This window comes from Podarcis raffonei, chromosome 2, assembly GCF_027172205.1.
Source record: "Podarcis raffonei isolate rPodRaf1 chromosome 2, rPodRaf1.pri, whole genome shotgun sequence".
In the NCBI taxonomy this organism is placed as follows: Eukaryota; Metazoa; Chordata; class Lepidosauria; order Squamata; family Lacertidae; genus Podarcis; species Podarcis raffonei.
The window spans coordinates 93,182,879-93,196,661 of record NC_070603.1 but is presented as its reverse complement, the minus strand read 5'-3'; the positions used below and the strand labels follow the sequence as shown (position 1 = coordinate 93,196,661).

At 42.2% G+C, this 13,783-nt stretch overlaps 1 protein-coding gene across 1 annotated transcript; it reads left to right on the top strand.

The window, feature by feature from the left end:
• Nucleotides 1-1,613: 1,613 nt before the first annotated feature.
• On the top strand, nucleotides 1,614-8,333 carry TRNT1 (tRNA nucleotidyl transferase 1). Its single transcript, XM_053378159.1, has 8 exons — nucleotides 1,614-1,732; nucleotides 2,523-2,682; nucleotides 3,089-3,282; nucleotides 3,643-3,781; nucleotides 4,487-4,613; nucleotides 5,431-5,624; nucleotides 6,560-6,813; nucleotides 7,912-8,333. The coding sequence occupies exons 2-8, from the start codon at nucleotides 2,523-2,525 to the stop codon at nucleotides 8,158-8,160; spliced, it is 1,317 nt and encodes a 438-aa protein (XP_053234134.1). The 5' UTR covers nucleotides 1,614-1,732; the 3' UTR covers nucleotides 8,161-8,333.
• Nucleotides 8,334-13,783: the final 5,450 nt, after the last annotated feature.

Below are 13,783 nucleotides of genomic sequence, written 5' to 3'. Positions count from 1 at the left end.
TTGGAAAATGTAAAAATATTTTACATAATGCTATACATTTTGTATGATTGCACTTGTCTGAGATTTGGCTGAGTTTTTTTAATGGAATGGTTGTATAAATACCAGGATTATGTCCTGCAGTTATAGCAAAACATGCAAAAACCTGGAAACAGAATTTGGAAACACATTTTGCAAGTGCAACAGGCCTCTGCAGCTGTTTAATTTTTATATTGATTAAGTCAGTCACCATAATTATTATCTTTATTTTTTATTATTTAAAGTCTTTCATTTTTTAACATTGATATTTTATGGCATGGCACTATAGAAACTTTTATAAATTTAAATAAATAACCCCCTTTGCATTTACTGTTTTACATTTCTATGTACAATGGGAGTATAAATAATGATTTTTGATGGGGTTTTTTGTTAATGTACAGATCTATACATTTTACATAAGATTTCCTTTAATAGGGTGAAACCTTCCTCCTTTCTAACTTTATAGTTGTTTCCCCTCAGTTGCATTGTGTTGCATCAGGTTTTTATACTGTGGGTGGTATTCAACAGTTACTCAGCATAGGTATCTCTAACATGCTCATTCATTTCAATGGGTCTACTCTCAAGTAAAATTTAGTTGAAACAAGGCTGCATTTATTTTTTACATGCAAACAATGCATTGCCATGGCTGAATTCTAGCTTTTTGGTTTGTTCCTTAGTTTCCACCAATTTTCCATTTCTGTTATTCCCGGATTAAAGCAAGTGGAGGCTGATTGTTTAGGACGTGGGTCGCCAACTTGGTGTCCGTTTGGGGATGCCAGACTCTTTGAGCTTTCCTTAAAACAAGAAAAAAAGCAACTTTCCAGCCCTTCTAGAAAATTACGAAGCAAAGTGCGTCCTTCTGGAAACTGACTTTTATGAGGGGCTGGTGTCCTGCTGCTTAGTCTGTATGTTATATATACAGATTCAATTGTTTTTAAATGATTGCCCCCACACGCTATGTTTAGAGCTGTTCTTATTTTATTAGGCTTGCCAAACGTCAGGAAAATTCCTGACATGCCCTTGGTGTAAAAATGGTCAGGGGGGAATTTTGACGAAGCGGCGAAAGAAACGCAGCTCCAAAAGCTTAAAATTACTAATGGGGGGGGGGGGGGGAGCTCAACAATTTGGGTTTGTTGCCAAAAAATGCTTAACAATTTTGGTAGTTTCAAAAAACAAAAAAGGCTCAACAGCTTTGCGGGTGTCTTTTACTTTTTGAAGTATCGCAACCCTAATTTTATCCACAAGCTGCCTTGCGTCCCTGTCGGAGGAAAAAGTGGGGTCATAAATAAATAAATGGAAAACAATAATGACGGCGACAGCAGCAGCAACACCCTGCTAAGCTAATTTTTTGCGCAAACCTTTTGTGCGAAGCGATAAATAACTATAAACAAGCCCTTCAGGAAAGCCACGCTGTCGCCAGCGGGGTGAGGAGCTAAACGCAGAGGAGCCTCGCAGAAAGACGGAGGCGCCCCAAAAACCCGCGCGCGAAAGGCCGCCCCTCGAAGCTCGACCCCACCCGGAGCGCCGGGGCTGAAGGAGGAGCGGCTCCGGCAACCCGCCTCCGGGGAGGAGGAGGAGGAGCACGGCCTGGACCTTTTTACTCCTCCTCTTCCGTCGCTTCGTTTTGAAGCCCAACAACGCGTTTCCTGCTAGGAGCTGCGGCGACGGAAGGTGCTAGCCGGGTGGAAGCGAGCAAAGCAAGCAAGCCAGCGCCTGGGTGAGTGTGGCTGCCCCTTCCTCCCCCCTCTCTTGCTAAGCTGCTGGAAGTGCTCCGTCCCAAAATGCACGAGCCTGAGATTCTGCAGGCTGCGCAGGTCCTCCTTGCCCCTGCTTGTATCCCAACCAGCTTTTGCGCGCACGGAGCTTGCTGCCTTATCCATGCTCGCCTGTCCAGGCCTCCGCATAGTTCAGTTAGGGAAGGGGAGCGGGCGTGGGGAGGGCTGACGTCAGAGGGAGGCACCTGCCCCCCACATGCCTTCCAGGGGGGTCCACTGCGGACCCTCCGCCCACCCGCTGCCCTTCCTCGCTGTCTGGTCTGAGCATGTAAAGCAGTAGCTTCCAGAATTTGCCTTTTGCGTTCTTACTCGGGGCCACCTTTCTCCCCCACCAACTCTCATCAGAGAAGTAGACATCATGAGTAGGGAATATGCGGTCCCACAGAGGCCTCTGAAGGGCAATAGTTTCCCCATCTCCCCCTCTGTGCATGATAGCATCTGCACACTGTGCACACTTGATTAAAATTGTACTTCCAGCATACCCATGGGTTGGGTTAACCTAGCCACTTCAGCGGGGCATGAACATATGCCAAATTCCTTTCCATTTGAGGCATGCCGTGGTGTTCTTATGCTGGACAGCATAAGAGAGAAATTATGCGCCCAGAAGCAAACTATCTGAGCTGCTTAGCAAGTGTAGCGCATTGGGAATTTTGAGCCTCTTATGAAAATGGTATAGAAGTATTATTAAATGAATGAAATATTTGAAATACTCACCTGTGCCCTTTTCTTTAGATGTGGCATCACCTGCTCCTTCTTGGCTGTAAAGCAGGTGTTCCCTTCTCCCCACACAGCAGTACAGGGGTTAAAATCCTGTGGCGGTGTTTAGGCACCATGAAACTAGAGTCTTCCGAATTCCAGTCCCTCTTCACACCAGGACTGAAGAGCGTTGCAGGTACTAACGTTTCTCTATTATTACTTCTATGGTTTTATGGTTGTTCAGGACCCAGCTGGCAGCAGAGTGTAGAAGAACCCCCAGAGCACGAGTGATAACAGACATCAGAAATGAAATGGGAATTTTGCTGCTGGGGGAAGGGGTTTGCACCAATCCTTTTAGCAGTGTTGGTTCATCTCAATACAAGAAAAGTCATTTAGAGCTGAAATAAACTGTTTCTGTTCTGAGAGGGCACAAATGGACCCAAGATATCTTGGTTTTATTAACTGATAGATGGAATCATCATTTCTGCTAGTGAAATCACATCATCTTTAGTGGGCTTGAATTAGTACAAGTGGCAGTTACTACTCGAGATTTTTTTTAAAAAAAGTTTTGCTAATGATTGTTTTTTCCCTCCACTGCCCAGAATTATTTGACAAAGCAAAGTATGAATTGAGGATAGCAGGAGGTGCAGTAAGGGACTTGCTCAATGGAATGAAACCACAAGATGTTGACTTTGCCACCACTGCTACTCCTACTGAGATGAAGGAAATGTTCCAAGCTGCAGGTGTCCGAATGATCAACAACAGAGGAGAAAAACATGGAACTATCACTGCCAGGGTAAGAAGATTTTGCAAGTCCCAGGCTGGGAAAGTCTGCTCTTTAACCTGCTTTCCTAGATAAATATGTATTTATTACTTCAAATTTGTTTCTAGAAATGTAAGGCACTAAATGTGGTTATCTGTGAATCTCCACCACCCTTCCACTAGATGTCCTACTGTAGTGTTGGCGAATATTTGTGAATATCCTAATAGCTAAGGACAGATGCTCAGTATACAGAATGTTAATAAACACGTTCTGTTAACAGTTAGGTTGCATGCAGTCTAATGGGACATGCAAATAATTTAGTTTCTTTCCATATGAAAAGGGGTGCTGTTATCAAAAAGGTGAACAAATGCTCTTTACAAAATTCTGTTATAGCTCCATGAGGAGAACTTTGAAATTACCACGCTTAGACTTGATCTGGTTACTGATGGGAGACATGCGGAAGTGGAATTTACAACTGACTGGGAAAAAGATGCTGAGAGGAGAGATCTCACAATCAATTCTATGTTCTTAGGTAACTCCCCTTCACAACCCTCTGATGTGCCATTCTAGTTTAGAGCCAGGCCACCCACACAACTTTTTACCTGGACAAATCTTTGGTCTGAAGTCAATTGCTACATCTCGCTTGTCAAAAGTAATTGGGGGACTGCTCAGTGACCAGACTGAAAAATTCCTGGGACCCACATACTATATATGCAGCAAGCTTGAGTTGCCTGACAGGGGAGAGGGATATAAATGTAACAAAAAACAGTATTATTTCTTTGACTAGTTTATGTGACATGGACAATTGGAACCCAGCACAAAAGTTTCAGTGTGGAGTGCTCACATTGAGAGTTTCAGACAGCAGCCCTGCCCATTTCCAGGAGACTTCATTTCTTTTCCCATCTCTGTTCCTCCATTCCCCCTTCCCCACAACAAACTCTTGGGGTTCTGTGGCCACTGAGCAAGCTCAGTTCTCACTGGGCTGTTTTTTTCCCCTGCCCCCTTCCTCCTAAAGTCTTTTTGTACTTCCGCATATTTTGGGATTCCTCAAGTCTGCTGATATTCATCTCTTGTCGCATGGTGCCAATTTGGCTTCATTAGGCCTGCATGTTGAGAAGGTTATTTTAGCATGTAGGCAATCATGGTTGAACTTTCTGGCAGCCTACCTCTATCAAAAATGCTTCACTGAAGTAAACTTGTGAACTGAAGTAAACTCATGCCTTTATTTGCTTTGTAGGTTTGGATGGAACACTCTATGATTATTTCAACGGCTATGATGATTTAAAAAACAACAAAGTCAGATTTGTCGGACATGCAAACCAGAGAATACAAGAGGATTACCTAAGAATTCTGCGATACTTCAGGTAGCTTTCAGACTAGATTATTGGGGCTGCCCTTGAAGACAACTCAGAAACTACAACTGGTCCAAAACACAGCTGGCAGATTGCTGGCTGGGGTTCGATTTCTATAAAAGTTAGCTGGTGGCTCATGCTTTTAGTTTTATGTGTTTTTAATGGTGCATATAAAATTGTTTGGAGCTAGTTTGGTATTTTTTATGAAACTGCAGTATACAAGTATTTTTGAACGGCGTCACTTCTTCACTCACCCAAGGGGGGGGCAGTGGACCCACACTGAGACAGTGCACCAAGGCATTGTTCATTCACCTCTTCCTTTTTCTCTTCAGGTTACTCAATATCCGTATGTGGTACTTGCATCTCAAATGTCTGTATTTTCAAAAATGATTATTTTTACTACAGGCAGTGAGTGACCATTTTAGGTGCGTCCAGTTGGCCAACAGGATAGCTCAGTTGGTTAGAGCATGACCCTGACACATAGGTGCTTTTGGAACTTGAAGAGGGCAGAATGGGAGCTGGGAACAGAAATGTTGCATGAAATGGTCGCCACCTGTATTATTTATTTAATTTGTATACCACCCTACCTCCAAAGAACTCAGGGCGGTTCACAGCATAAAATGCAGAATAATAAAGTACACAATAAAAACAATAACACCCCCTCCCACAAACACATTTAAAATGACACAGACTGATAATCAGCCAAAGGCCTGGTTGAAGAGGAATGGTGACCACCAGCATTCCAACTTGACATTTGATAAAAACAGATTTGCTCCAGGTACTAAAATTGATCTAGCTCTCTCTCTCTTTTCCCCCCCACCCACGCCAGATTTTATGGACGGATTGCAGAAAAACCTGGCCACCACGAACCTGACACTCTGGAAGCAATCAAAGATAATGCCAAAGGTTTGGCTGGAATATCGGGCGAGAGGATTTGGGTGGAGTTGAAAAAAATTCTTGTTGGAAACCACGTTAATCATCTCATCCGCCTAATGTACGAACTGGATGTGGCTGGCTATATAGGTAAAGTGCTATGTTTTACATAGCAGTAATGCTTATCTCAGCCAGAGGTAGCAGTGGGGAAAACCTGCAGTGACATAACCTGCAGTGAATATCTCTGTCCCTTGTTTGAACACAAGACGGGCCTGTCAGATCAGACCATAGATCTATCTAGTGCAGCATTCTGTTCTCACAGATGCACAATAGCACTCCTCTGGGTGTGTTGCATTAACTATTATGCCCATGCAGTGTATCTAAACTGCTCTGATAGGCACCAGGCAAAAACTATCGTTTATAACCAGGCCTTTGGCCTTTTACAGTCTGTGGCCTTTCAGAAATGGGTAGGATGTTTCTATTGTACGTTTTCCCCCTCTTGGTTTTAATGTGGGATTTTTTGTCTGTTTGCTTGTGAGTTGCTTGGGTTGCCCTGGACAAGATAAAGTGACTAACAAATTCACTAAATAATACCTTGGAAGTCAAACAGCTTAGTTCCCGAACATCTTGGCTCCCAAATGCCGCAAACCCGGAAGTGACTGTTCTGGTTTGCGAACTATTTTTGGAAGCCAGACATCTAGCGGGGCTTCCAATTGGCTACAGGAGCCACTCAGAAGCCGTGCTTTGGTTTTCAAACATTTTGGAAGTCAAACGGACTTTCGGAACAAATTCCGTTTAACTTCCAAGGTACAACTATAATAGCCCTTAAGGCAGAAGAGCCTAGCCTTGCCTGCTAGACTTAAGTCAAACTCGCATTAACAGCCTGCTTGTATATTGGTTGTAGAACATCATTCATCAGTAGTTCCAACAGTTGCCCTGTCCCAGTGCTGGTGCAAGGCAACCGGTTGTGGTTTGGGACGAATGATGCCACTCGCTACTGCATTCTTGTTTGCCATTTTCTAAACAGCTTTTCTGATTTCTTGGTTTCATTATTCTCATGTTCCTTTTTTGTGTGTCTCCCTCAGGATTACCTGTTAATGGGAGCCTGCAGGAATTTGACACAGTCTGTAAAAATGTTCAGAATCTCTTTCCAAAACCAATGACCGTTCTAACATCACTGTTAAAGGTGCCAGACGACATCTCAAAACTGGACCTAAGGCTGAAAATTTCAAAAGATGAAAAAAACCTTGCGCTGTTTCTGCTGAAGCACAGGAGAGACTTGGTCAAAGCTACTGATACCACAGAGCCACTCAAACCATATCAAGAGTTCATTATAGATGTAAGTGACATCATCATCATCATCATTATTATTACCATCATCATCATCATGCCACTGCTCTGTGTTGCCCTGGGCAGCCTCCAACAAATTATGAAACACAGTAAAAAGTCAAACATTTCTTTAAAAATACTGCGCCAGAAGCTTTTCTTGAAAGGTGCTCAACTCTTCAGGTTTTTTTATTACTACAGTAGACACTCGGGTTGCGAACGTGATCCGTGCAGGATGCACATTCGCAACCCGCAGCATTCAGAACCTGCGTCTGCGCATGCACAGGTTGCGATTCGGCGCTTCTGCGCATGTGCGACTGCCAAAACCCGGAAGTAACCCATTCCAGTGCTTCTGGGCTTCGGGGGTCCACAACCCGAAAAAAACGCAACCTGAAGCGGCTGTAACCCAAGGTATGACTGTATTAACCTGCTGTTAGCTACCAGTGCCTCATTGTCTCCCCAAAGCAGATAAAACCTACTGGTTGGGATGAAGGCAATAAGGAAATGGGAATTGGCTTCTTAAAAATACACAGAGAGTTCACTTTAGCTTGTCTACCTCTTTATACCTATTTAGACATAATCATTACCTGAATTTTAGCTGTGAAGGCTCTATGTCGAAACATCGCTGGCTAAGCTAGAGCCGGAGAGAATCATGGGTGCAGTTCAAAAGGTTCTGACACATTATTCAGGAGAGGTCTGGCCTTACACAAACTTCCATGATTAACTTTGCTTAGAATCTAAGCCAAGAAAGAAAGGCTTTTAAAGTTGTTGGTGTTGTACTGGAAATGTATAGCTGTTAAGTAAAAATTGTTGTGTATACAGCGTGATGTGACTGGCTGCAATGCTCATTTGACCATTCAGCCAAGACACTGCAGCATACCAGAACTGAGAGGAGTGAGATCAACATGTTGCAAATGTGGCAGCAAAGCCAAGCCAGCACCCCTTCTGGTTTATTTGCACCATGCCACCATATTTGTGCCCTGGTCTGTCCTGGTACGCTCAGTGACTCAGCTGTGCAACACAGCCCCGCTACGCCACCCACTGCTGCTGCAGATGTCTTGTGTTCAGGTCTCTCACAATGTTATGATGTGTGTGTGTGTGTTTTGTGAAGTCAAGGGAGGCTGACTTGGCATCCAGAATCTGTGAGCTTCTGAAGTACCAAGGAGAAGGACTTCTTCTGAAGGAAATGCAACAGTGGTCTGTCCCTTCTTTTCCTGTAAGTGGCCACGACATAAGAAAAATGGGGTTTTCATCCGGGAAAGAAATCGGGATACTCTTGCAGCAGCTGCGGGACACGTGGAAAAAGAGTGGATACCAGATGGAAAAGGAAGAACTCTTAAGCCATGTAAAAAAGGTGTAAAAATAATGATTAAAAATGTAAAGTAAATTGAGTAAATAAAATTGTATCAAAGTCTGCATGTAAATATTCCATTGTTCATACTCACTTGGGTTTCAAGCACTGTTGGAATCATCGGGATTATTCTTTTTGATGGATTTTTTTTTTTTACAATTAAAGTGCAAAACATTTCACAAGCAGCTGTGTTCTTCTACTAATGTGTGGTTATATTTTCTGAGTAAGAAATGTCTTTTGTATTTTTACTGAACTATTTAAGAATGCCCTTGTGGTGTTAAGTTGTGCTTTGTTCTCCTACATGCATCATATGCTACAAAAGTCTGAAACAGCTTGCAAATTTTCTGCTTAGTGCAAGTTTGGGTAATGGTAGGACAGCAGTATTTATCCACTAGGTGGCAGTACATAGGAACCTTTATAGCTGCAAACAAAATACACTGGATCCAAAATTGGCTTCCAATTAATTACGGGCGCACTGTTAACAGCATATTCATGGAAGACAATCTTACTCAGCTATAAGTGATCACCAAAGAAGACTGTAGAGGGGTTTTTTTAATTACACATTAATGACTTTTGTGGAGGGAAATATTCATTGACTGCTGCTGCTGAAGACAGTTTTACTACACGAGTCCCAAGATCTGGTAGTGTCAAAAATTGTATTATTTATTTGATGGTAATAATGTTAATAGGTGTATAAGCTTAATCCTGGCCACCAATCTGTCAACCTTTAAAATGATTCTTTGACTTTTTAACAAGCTTCAAGATTGAAGGGAGGTCTGACGTCTTGTATTTTCTATAGCCTGCTGTATTATAGAAAGCCTTGTTAATTCTTCTGGGCTGTTTCTCAATCTACAGACATGCACAGTGTTCAAGACTCCCCGGTTTAAGGGAACTAAGGAGGCTGCTCAAAGCAGTTCCTTTTTTCCCCTATGTACATCATTTATGGCTCAGTGCTTCCCTTATATGATAGAAGTGATTTCACTCAGTGTGGCTTCTGTGTCTGTAGACTTTAATGTTTCCTACTGCCATTTACTTTTGGAAACCTAATTGTCACAGGGCAGTAGTTTCATGATCACACATGTCCCAAAGCCTTTATTTAGCAAGATGAATTGGGAAAAAATGCATCAATCCTTACAGTAAATTAGGATAAAGTTGCAGAGCACATGGGTCCCAGTATTCTTCATACATATTGTGGTATGTATTGTGAACATGTCATTTCACGGGAATGGGAGGCATTCATGTAAGCCAAACGTAATTAAGAGGCACAGCAAACCAGAACCCTCAAAACACTGACATTCTTCCCCAAACCTGTCCATTCCTCAAGCCCCCTTAAGTATGAAGTTTAGAGACTTGCATTTAAAAAGCCTAACTTGTGCTACCTTCTCCTCAAACTTCTGAATTAACTCTATTTCTGCTGAAATTAGGCATGAAAAGGCAGCTCTATTGTAGCCAATGGCTTTTGAAATACAAATTGGGAAGGTGAGGTTAACTACCCTTTCTAAAAATATCCTACCGAGATACACAATTAGGCTTCTTTTGAGCCTAATTGCTGTGGGTGAGTGGCAGTTTTGGGGGCCTCTCCCTACTATAACTCCTGCCCCCCATCACCCCTCTCCTGCCTCAATTAGGGGTGGGTTTGTTTGTTTGTTTTAAAAAAGCCTACTATTACAGCCAATCACAAGCAAACAATCACACCCTAGGCCAATCCCAACCTCTCTCACCACCAAAGGAACACAAGGGAACAACACAAGCAACGCTGACACCAAACTCTACATACATTAAACATAATAGAAACACCGCCACCCGACCCCACCCCCATCCATCTTCCCTCTCTCCACCCCCCCTTTCTTTTTTCTTTCTTTTTTCTTCTCCCCTAATGCCTCAACAAATGAAATGGATTTGTAAAAATGTTACATGGAAGAAGAAGAAAAAATACGAGGCACTACACTTCTGTAAAACAAGAAAATCCTTAATAAAAAATATTTTTTAAAAAAAGAATATATTTATATACAGTAAGGGAAAGAAGTCTTAGCACCTTCATAAACCATAATTCTGCACTTATCTGTACTGCCCTCATTACCATTTTCTGTTGTTACATACATTTATAAAGGCAATGGCTGCATCTTTCCCCCCTTTTAGTAGGTTGCTGTTAAGAATGTTTATTATCTATAACAATAAATAAAACTGGCCGTGAGAAAGAAAAAAAAAAAGCCTACTATTGGTTCCAATAGAAGATGTCTCTTCCCGCCCCCAATTCCACCAGAAAAACCCACCCTCTTCATTGTTGCAGGGTGGGGAGTGATCTGGAGAATACAACTAGGGAGGCAAATCATACACACATACCAATTAGGCTTGAAATGAAGCAAAAACACTTTTTGTAAGCCTATTTGCTGGCAGAGGGGTGTTGTATGATCCCCATGACAATTCTAGTTTGCAAAAGTTCCCATGAGCCCAGAAAGGTCAGTGGCCTCTGCCTTAAATACTGTACAGTGGTGCCTCGCAAGACGAAATTAATTCGTTCCGCAAGTTTTTTCTTCTTGCGAGTTTTTCGTCTTGCGAAGCACGGTTTCCCATAGGAATGCATTGAAAATCAATCAATGCGTTCCTATGGAGACTGTCCGGGGACAGAGGGGAAGCGCCGCGCGCCTTCCCCTCTGTCCCCGGACCTGTTTTAAAGCAAGGGGCAGCGGGGAGAAGATTGCTTCTCCCCGTTGCCTGCCCCGCAATCTCTGGGGACAGGTCCCCTCTCTCCCCGGACCTGTTTTAAAGCAAGGGAAGGGGCAGCGGGGAGAATCGCTTCTCCCCGTTGCCGCCCCTTGGTTCAAAAGGGAGATTGCGGGGCTGGCAACGGGGAGAAGCGATCTTCTCCCCGCCGCCCCTTGCTTCAAAAGAGGTCCGGGCTTCAAAAGAGGTCCGCGCTGCGCTTCCCCGCTATCCCCAGAGCTTGCGGGGCAAGCTTCATTTTGCGAAGCAAGCCCATAGGGAAATGCGTCTTGCGAAGCGGCTAAGAAAACGAAAAACTCCTTCGTTTAGCGAGTTTTTCGTCTTCCGAGGCGTTCGTCTTGCGGGGTACCACTGTAGTCTGCAGTATGCATGGTCTGTCAAGAACCCTGCATAAACTGCAAGGCAACCCATGATTCAAAATGCTTTAAAATGACCTACATTCCCATATAAAAATAAATGATCCACTTACTTGGTTTTTTGGTTGAAGCGCAAACCAGCTGTAGTTATCACCAGGAAGATTCTATTCCGTGCAAACTTGCCTGTGCATGTTTGTGAGGGAAACACTGTTACAATATTAATTAGGCATATTAAGGGACAAGATGCAATGTGTCTGCTTGAGAGGCTCAGCAAAACAAACTGTGAAAGTCAATGGAACAGACTGGTTTCTACTACAAGTATCTTACAATGGTTTGTAAATGTAATTATCAGAGGGGCCAGGGAAGGGAAACGGTATACATAAATTTCATTACAAAGTAATTCAGGCAGCAGATTAAATCTGCATAGGAAACTGCAAGGGAGCAATTTTCCTTACAGATTAACTCCAAACCTGAACTTCTGACAGCGAATATGCTGGTGCTGCTATCAAGGAGGAAAACAAGTGGTAGATCTGTGTTGCATAGAAAATAAATCTAGTATGAGATTATTCCTGCTCTAAGGCTGCATTAATGAGGTTTATAGACCTTTCTGAGTTTTTAGCTTTCCACAATGAACATGGCTCTGCATTTATACTTTTCATTCTTTACCACTTATAGAGCGAAGAATCTGTGCAAGAGGTTAATTTCAATCAACCACTGACTAATTTCTACACACATTCTTGCTGATGAACATACACAAGCCCAGTCCATTGATGATTTTTGCAGGCTGCATTTTCAAATGTCTCCAAGATGTTGGCCGGTCCACTAGCACTTCTAGAAGTCAAGGAAGGCCAAAAGATAATGCACCCGTGTGAAGATGATGCACAATTTGTTACTCCATTCAGCTAGTACTTCTGAGAAACCTGCATGAGTGTCTCCCTACTATCACCTAATAATACACCAATCTCTTTTTAAAAAATCAAAAACTATTTCTGTAGGTGTCTTGCTTCCTGACCTGCTGTTCAATTCAGAACTAAATTTTAGTGAGAGCAGCAAGGCCAGAGAAAAGGATGAACCAGAAAACAAAGGGTTTCAAGGGGCAATAAATAAAGTTAGCACCTAAGTGCTAAAAGCTCACTTCTTCACTGGTCTGAACAATTTTGCTCAGCTGCATTTAAAAAAACCCCAACCCTCTAATTTTACCTGAACTAACTTTCCATTTGGCTAATTCTGGATCCTACAGACTGAATCTTAGATTCATCATCTTCAGTTACTGGCAACATTAACAACCCCAGTCACGGACGCATGTAATACTGGCTCATTTTCAAGTCGCCTGTTGACCATCCAGAACAATGTTCTTTGAGAGAGACTTTAGACAACAGTTCTGTTACTGCAACTTTACAGTGTCATTTTCATTCCTTTTTAGTGAGTCTCAAGTAGCAGCCTTGCAAAGATCCCAGTGAAATAAAGACTGATATTCATCAAGCACTAAATAAATAGTTGTGGATTAGGAGTATACAATAGGCCATGTAGCATTATTTTGGCACACAATTTGAAAGTCCTAACAGCTCAAGATCTTACGAAGAATCTTTAGCACAACACAATAAAATTTTCTTGGAATGAAGAAACTAGGTTCACTGGTCTTCAAAGCAGTTTGTCTTTAATGTGAAATTCTTAATTTAACAAATGTAACTACTGATCAAAACAAAATCTTCAAAGTTGAGAAAATGTTTTGAATAAATTTATTTTGTAACTTCCAAAGAGCTGTTTAAAAAATGTTTTGTGACATGCATAAAAATCCAGACATTCCAAACATTTTAAAAAAGAAAACCTAAGGATTATGTTAATTCACTTATGATTTCTCCTTTTTCTGAAGACCTTATTTCAAACTCAGCCACAGAATTTAAAATAAGAAACACATTCCTTTTAAAGAAGCTGAAATCTATGGAGGACCTTGAAAAATAAGAAATAGTGAGTGTTTTCAAAACAAAAAATGAAATTCAAAAAGCATATTATAAAGTATTGGAAATATTTTTTAAAAAAATTACAGTAGAAACACAAAGTGGCAGGAAAACTTTAGATTTAAATGCTTTACAGTCCAAGAATGTCAGCAATGTGGTGCTCAGACGGTAGGAGAACTGGTCAAGTTTGGACTTCCAAGAACAGCTGTCAAGCAAGCCCAAATAAGGATGTTGCAGAAATTTGCTTAATTTCCGATTTATTTTAAGGAAATCAGATATTTGTGTGTCTTCTCTGCTTAACTGCAGTATGATCACATCTAACACACATTTAAGCTTGTGAGATTTCAACCATATGTGGTTGAAGGCAGGCCAGCAGAAATTAGTTAAATCCAAGCAAGGCAGAGAGCTTAAAAGCTCTTTTCATGATGGGTAACCCAATGGACCTGGCGCAAGCTCTCCGCATTGCTTGGGGGGCAAGACCCGCTCAGCAGAGGTTCTGGGAGTACAGGCAATGACCCATTTCTGCACGTCCAACTGACCTGTGACTGTGTACCCACACACAGAATGGAGGGGGGCGTAATGGGGCAGGGGGAG